The following is a 6,748-nucleotide window of genomic DNA, read 5'->3' on the forward strand; positions in this document are numbered from 1 at the left end:
GGATTTAGGTCGCCTGCGACTTCGAGGCGTGCATAGGGGGGTGGTGTATATTTATAAATAGTTACTTATCACCCGATTATAGCTAATCGGGCTTACGCATAAAAAAATGTATGTATGCTGATATTGACGGGGTGATGGATAATTCTAGCCTTCCATGCTACCTATGTTACTTATGCATATATATGCCGTCACGTTCACATGGCATAGTATTTTTTCCCCAAACGAAAGTTTACATCAGCGCACGGTCGGCTTACTTTCACGTAGCACCGGCAGAGGGAAAGGTAAGCAAAAAATAAACAATGCGCCTATGCTTTGTTGGGCATTTTTGCACGCTTCTATGAGAACAAAATAAAAATAAAAACAGCCAATTTTTTGTATAAAGGCGACACTTTTATTTTGGCGAAAATTGTGACTCATTCAACATTTTACGTATGCTGCTGCAGATGCTACTGAGTAAACGTTGCAGATAAAAAAAAATAAATAAAAAATAAAATGAAACAAAAATAAGTAAAAGAAAAAAGAGAAAAAAAATAATTACGCATTAACGAGTTAACGAAACAAACATTTAGTAACTTAACGATTTATCGAGTAGCCAATCCAAGCGAAAGATATTATAAGAAGTAAAACCCATTCGGGCGAAATACCAAACATACAAGTTCTCGCGCATCCTTAAGCGGTCCTCCAACTTCCGGGGGATATGTACACTGTATTGTTCCTGTTGCGAAATCTTCGTTGGAACGGTATTTTTATTTGTTAAGTTTTATCGCAATTCTGCTAGCATCGCGCTAAACGAAGAAAAACAAAATGGCGGAACAATTCACAATTCGTGTGAAGAAATATATGAGCAATCCCCTGCTGCAAAGGAAGCAGTTCGCCCTGGAAATACTACATCCCAACAAAGGCTCAGTGTCGAAAAAGGACGTCAAGGAAAAGTTAGCGAAAATGTACAAGCTGAACAATGTTAACACAGTTGTACTGTTCGGATTTAAATCCCTATTCGGTGGTGGAAGGACCAAAGGGTTCGGCCTCATATACAACAGCGTGGATGCTGTTAAAAAGTTTGAGAAGAAATACAGACAAATAAGGGAGGGATTAATAACCAAGGAGAACAAACCAGGACGAAGGGCTGCCAAGGAATTGAAAAACCGAAGAAAGAAGGTATGCTTTTTTTTTCCGACATGTGTTTTGCAAAGCGGTTACGCCAATGTATCAATTTGCACGTGACGCATGTGTCAGCCACGTGGGGCGTGCGTAGTCATTCGGGTGCGCATCCAGCGCCTAGTGGCCAACTCAGTTGTGTATCCTCGGGACTGTCCGACTGTGCAACTGTGAAAATGTGCCCTATGCAACTTTTGTTTTCTTCCCTTTTTGTGCGTGTTGTTTGTTTTGTTTTTGACTGACGAGGCAATATTTTTTTTGCACATATTCTGGCCCACCCACTAATTTATTTTTTTTTTTTTTCCCCCTTCCACCAGGTACGTGGCACTGCCAAGACAAAGGTTTCAGGAGCGAAGAAAAAGTAAACGCATGTGTCCCCTCACTTTTGCGTATTCGTACTTGCAACGTTATGTGTTTCATTTTAATAAAGTGACACAGTCAAATATTTATGATTTTTATTTTATGTCTCCCTAATGCCTTTTTTTTTTTTTTTTTTCCCACCCACACTTCTTTTTTCTCACCTCTGCCTTGCCACTATGTTCACTATGATATGCTTATCTACTTGTAAAAACAACACACCTCTGCAAAAGCCGTTACGGCTTTCGACATCACGAACAACAAAAAGAGAAAAGTAAAAGAAATTTTTAAATCGCACATGTGGAGAGTACTTCCGATGCGCGGCCCCCAAAAAATGGCGCATCGCATGCCCAAAATGCTGAAGTATCCACAAAGTCCGTGTCATTTGAGAGGTCACGGTGAACGGACTACGTTCTGCATTAGGGTTGATATAGTTGTTCCCCATTTTGCTGAGAAAACGTTCCCCATCGTAATGGAAACCCGTTTAACACATGGCCAAAAACCATGGACATGCAAATACGACACGACAGTCTGCTCACCCAAATGGGCGAGACATGTGCCCGAAATTGTTCATTCAGTTTTTTCCGCGTCGCTGCGGAGCAGTCCAGATAGGAGCTTTACAATTAAGTTCCCTTGCGGGCGAACAAATTCGAAAAAAAACAGAAAAAAACTGAAAAACTCATCACAATGCAATGCATTGCGATGGCTGTTGCATAAAAGCAACGGTTTGTCTCCATCGCTGATATTGACGATGGCATTTCCACAAACGGGAGGTTATGAAAAAACTATGCAGAATTTGAGAAGCCGCTTCTTAAATTTGGTAATTGCGTATTCGGGGGTGTCGCTAAGCTCCTCCGGTTTACCTGCACTTTTGGGAGTATTGCATTCAATCTGCTCTACACCCGCCTCCGCACTCCTTTTGCTGTTGTCCGGGATCTGCGTGTGGTAGGAAGTCAAGGCTAACAAGAGAATGATGTGCCAAAGGGAGTGCTTAAAAAAGGAACGAATGTTCCCCTTGGATGGATTTCGGAAAATAGACTGGAACTTGTAAAATATGTAAACATTCGGTAATAGGGATGTTAAAATATACATGTAGGAAGTATATCCACAAAAAAAAAACAAAAAAGGTAATGATGATAACAGAATTAAGTAAGGGGCACACAACTTGGCTGTATATAATCCATTCTGGTTATCTTGCAAGGGAAACATTTTATATTTCCCTTTTATATAATCGTCTTTATATAAGTAGGCTATCGAGTAGAAATGAGGAAATTGCCACAAGAGCTGTGTAATAAATAGGATCCAAGGTTCTGGGACTAGTAAGTTTTGCGCCACTGCTGTACAACCCATTAGAGTCGGAATTGAACCCACGATTGACCCTATGTGCGTGTTGTATGGTGTTCTCCGCTTTAAGGGAGTATACACACATGCGTAAAGCAATATGTTAAACATACCAAGTACGGCTGTCATGGGGTTATTTAAATGGTACAAGATGGCCGATCCTGTGACGGCTGTCAATGTACCAAACATTTTTGCATTCCTCAAAGACATTTGGTTATTATTACATGCCAGTGGTCTTCGTTTAGTCCGCTGCATTACTTTGTCTATGTCTCTTTCGATTATCTGGTTAAACGTATTGGCACTAGTGCTACAAAGGTATACGCCCATGGCTAAGGAGGCCAGTTGAGTTACATTGGACCCCCCCAACATGAAATAGCCAAACGTGCTACTTATGGTTACCCACAGAGTCAACTTAAACTTTGACAACTCGAGATAACTACTCAAGTGGGTACCTCCCTTCTGACTTGTATGACTGTTGTTTGTGTCCTGCAGTGGTACCCCGCTTTTTATGAATTCCACAGCGCACGCAGCTCTGAATAGAGGGCTAGTGTCCGTCATGGGCAACCCATACTTTTTGCATTTTTGTCCTTCACCCGTAACGTCAATTGAACCTGCGTCGATCTCTGTCACTGGGCCGAATTCAACCTGGATGGAGGATGTCACAGAGGCAGTGTTTTCCTCCACCCTTCCTGCCTTCTTAATTTTTACCATTTTTGCTGTATGCACTCTCATCACATTTACCATTCTGGAGGTACCATTGTGCTTCCTGCCCCCACCATCTAGTAATAAATGCCTGCCACAAAAGTGTACTAACCCTAGTTGGGCACCTGTGTTCGTTGTGTCCTTCCTTTCTGCATGGCTGTCTCCCCCCTTACACGTATAGTTGCGCGTTCCACTATCATCGCACAGGAACAACCTGCATGGTCTCTTAATTATAACAAAATAAGATCCTCCCGATTGACACTCCTTCTTCCCTACATACGTCCTAAGTACACACCCTCTTCCAAGCATCGTTTTCTTCCTATCATTCCGTTAAAAAGAAAAAATAGGGGGGCCACATAAGGAAAATCAAAAAAGGGGGGCATTCTCCAACAAATGCGCCCAATTTTTATATCATTATCGGCTTAATTGAACTGAATAATATGTATTAGCAGGGAGGCGGGTCAAACTTTCACAGGTGTAACTAGTTAATTATTAAACGAGCATGCAGATCATTGTTCGTTTGCTGCTTCCCATGCTGCATATGCTCATAAAAAATGTGCGGCCAAGCACGTCGTGCAAGTATGTAAACACGAGGGGGTAAAGTCATGGAGATTAGAAAAAAAAGAATGGTGAACTTTTTGGAGAATTCTCCCCTAACACAAATACTGACGGCGAAACAGAAATGATATTAAAAAGGATACACCTTTTTTTCTTTTTTTTTTTCTCTCTCTCTTTTTTTAAATTTGGTGTATTCCCCCCTTGGGGCTGCAAAGAGTGAGCATAGTGCATAACATATTGTGCACGGATGGAATAAATGAGTTGCCTATACCAGCCTGATAACAATCACGAAGCATAGTTTTTACGCCAATTCCCTATCACATTTGCGCTCAGGTGAACTGAGAACGAAGAACATCATCAGGCAGACGACCCTTATTGGGCACTCGTCCCACGTGTTGCTCGTTGGACGTTCCCTTATTCGCCATCAACAGCTTCATACCATTTAGTATGAATGAAAAAGTACAGACAATCTGCGCGTAATTTTTTTTTTCGTCCCGCATGGCGATGTATATGCGTGCAACAGGGAAAATCAGTTCCTTTTATCTGCGTCAGCTTGCTTAGCTGCTAAAGTAGGACGACTCATTTTTATTGTTCCGCTCAAACGTAACTTTCTTTTTCAGCGTCACATACTTTGTTTGCTTTCCTTGCCCTCTTTTGTGGCCTCCCAAATAGCTGCGTTGTGAATATGTTTTTTCGCGTAACTCGGTCGGAAGTAACGAATGAGAACATTTCCTGTGCCCCCTTGCGTTCCCATCGCACACCCACATTGACAGCTGGGCATATCTGTATGCCCTTAATTATGTAATCCGCGTCCAGTGGTAACAACGGCAGGTGCTCATTTTTTTTGGGAAATGGGCCATCTGTAGGAACTTGAAGCACATGCCCTACCACACCCAGCACACATCACACAACTGGGAGGCATCCCACAATTGACACTGTTGCACTGCATTATATCAAACCATGTTGGTGGATAGCACAAGTGTATATGGCGTCGATCGGGAGCCCGCCATGATGTCCTGATACGGGTCGGGTAAAAGCAGCGTAGCGTGACCATATCGTCAGCGTGACAGTTCAACGTTTCATTTTGCTTCCCTTTTAAGCGTTACGCCGAATGGCCGCCTCATGCGCAAAGTCACACGTGAACTGATGCAGGTAGCGTCACACATATAGTCACAGACCAAACTGTTACGCCCAATGCATACACACGGGGGCCCGAATTTGTTACATCCACCATTGCGTATGAGAACATTTGTACTGTTATGCTTCGTCTTTCGATTGATGCACAGACAAATGTACGTGCAAAGGAAAAGGAGAAAGGGAAAAAAAAGCATTAAAACGGCTGTTAGTTCATGGTAGTGCTGGGTTAACAGTGCAGTATATTTTTACCAAACTAGGGAGTTCATGCGACGGTGCAACCACATATTGTGTGTGCAGCTTTCTGTAAAGGTACGAAATGGTGGGTAGCAAACATGGAAAATGAAGTGTTCGTGGTTACTCACGGGCACGATTTTTTTTATATATTGTTTTTCCTATACACAAGCCTGTACACATTACAAGAAGGAAAAAAATAGAAACGGTTTGGCAGTTTTTTTTTTTTTTGTTTTTAATTTATAATACGTTCACTTTGCCTGAACTGGAATGCACAGCTTTACACCCCAGAAGAAAAAACAAAACAGTCATATGTGATTTTGCGGAAATCTATCCGTAGGCTGCCCTTCGAACAAGAGTTCGCTTCGCTTCTCTTCATTTTGAACCATCACAGGGTGGGTATAGCTGCACAGAATTTCGCTAAACACAACGTTAGTGTGAACATGTGTTGTTTGGCACCCTGTGTTGCTGAAACAAAAGCATGTCGGACAGGAATACACATAACGTTTTACACTTGGACGTTAAGGAAATATGCGTTTTCTTGATGATAACGACATACGACCTCGATCGCTTAGGGCGCAGAAAAGAAGTACAATTAACGGAAAGGACGTGAAGCCAAGTTGGCTACCTTTAAATTGACAACATGGAACCACGATGATTAAGGTCACCGCTCACAGAGGCGAGTGGGGAAATGTGTAGTAAGTACATGAACAAAGTACGCATTCAATTGTGCATATTTAAATCCGCCCTGTGTACGCTTCGACCTAGGCATATATACATATGTTCGTTCAAATGTGTCATTTGAGGCAGGATTAAAAAATGTTCCTCTGTCGACCGTTTGATCCTGTTCATGGGAGATGCTTCACCCGTATTGTATACAGGTTTGCTTTCCCTATTTAACAGTCATTCCGTTTGTTTATTTTCCAAGAGCAATTATTGTAACATCCCAGGATGGACGTGCACAAAATTATGTTCATATGCCTTATGCGAAATGTACACGCGGGAATGTTAACATAACTCTACCAATTTGGGCGAAGGCAAAAAAGGAGTTTTTTTTTTTTTTATTTTGTTTCTTTTATTTTTTTAGTTCTTGTAACTAAATTGTCTGTACGGGTGGGAGGCGAACATTTTTTCGTCCAGTGGAACTCCAAGGGAACAAAAAATGAATAAAATAAAAAGGACACACGAAACATAAAGCACAGAAACCGAGGAGGTACACAGATGGCACTTTCCACTACATACATTTGGCAACATGTCATTTGAC

General features: G+C 41.8%; 2 protein-coding genes across 2 annotated transcripts; one reads left to right on the forward strand and one right to left on the reverse strand.

Moving 5' to 3' along the window:
• Positions 1–804: 804 nt before the first annotated feature.
• Positions 805–1,523, forward strand: AK88_02850 (uncharacterized protein; the record flags this gene model as incomplete). Its single annotated transcript, XM_012480473.1, has 2 exons — positions 805–1,158; positions 1,476–1,523. The coding sequence occupies 2 exons, from the start codon at positions 805–807 to the stop codon at positions 1,521–1,523; spliced, it is 402 nt and encodes a 133-aa protein (XP_012335896.1).
• A 766-nt stretch (positions 1,524–2,289) lies between these two features.
• AK88_02851 (protoheme IX farnesyltransferase) lies at positions 2,290–3,867 on the reverse strand (the record flags this gene model as incomplete). Its single annotated transcript, XM_012480474.1, has 1 exon — positions 2,290–3,867. One exon carries the CDS (start codon positions 3,865–3,867, stop codon positions 2,290–2,292), a length of 1,578 nt encoding a protein of 525 aa, XP_012335897.1.
• Between the last annotated feature and the right edge of the window lie 2,881 nt (positions 3,868–6,748).

The sequence above is a fragment of the Plasmodium fragile genome (genome assembly GCF_000956335.1).
Source record: "Plasmodium fragile strain nilgiri unplaced genomic scaffold supercont1.29, whole genome shotgun sequence".
Classification (NCBI taxonomy): Eukaryota; Apicomplexa; class Aconoidasida; order Haemosporida; family Plasmodiidae; genus Plasmodium; species Plasmodium fragile.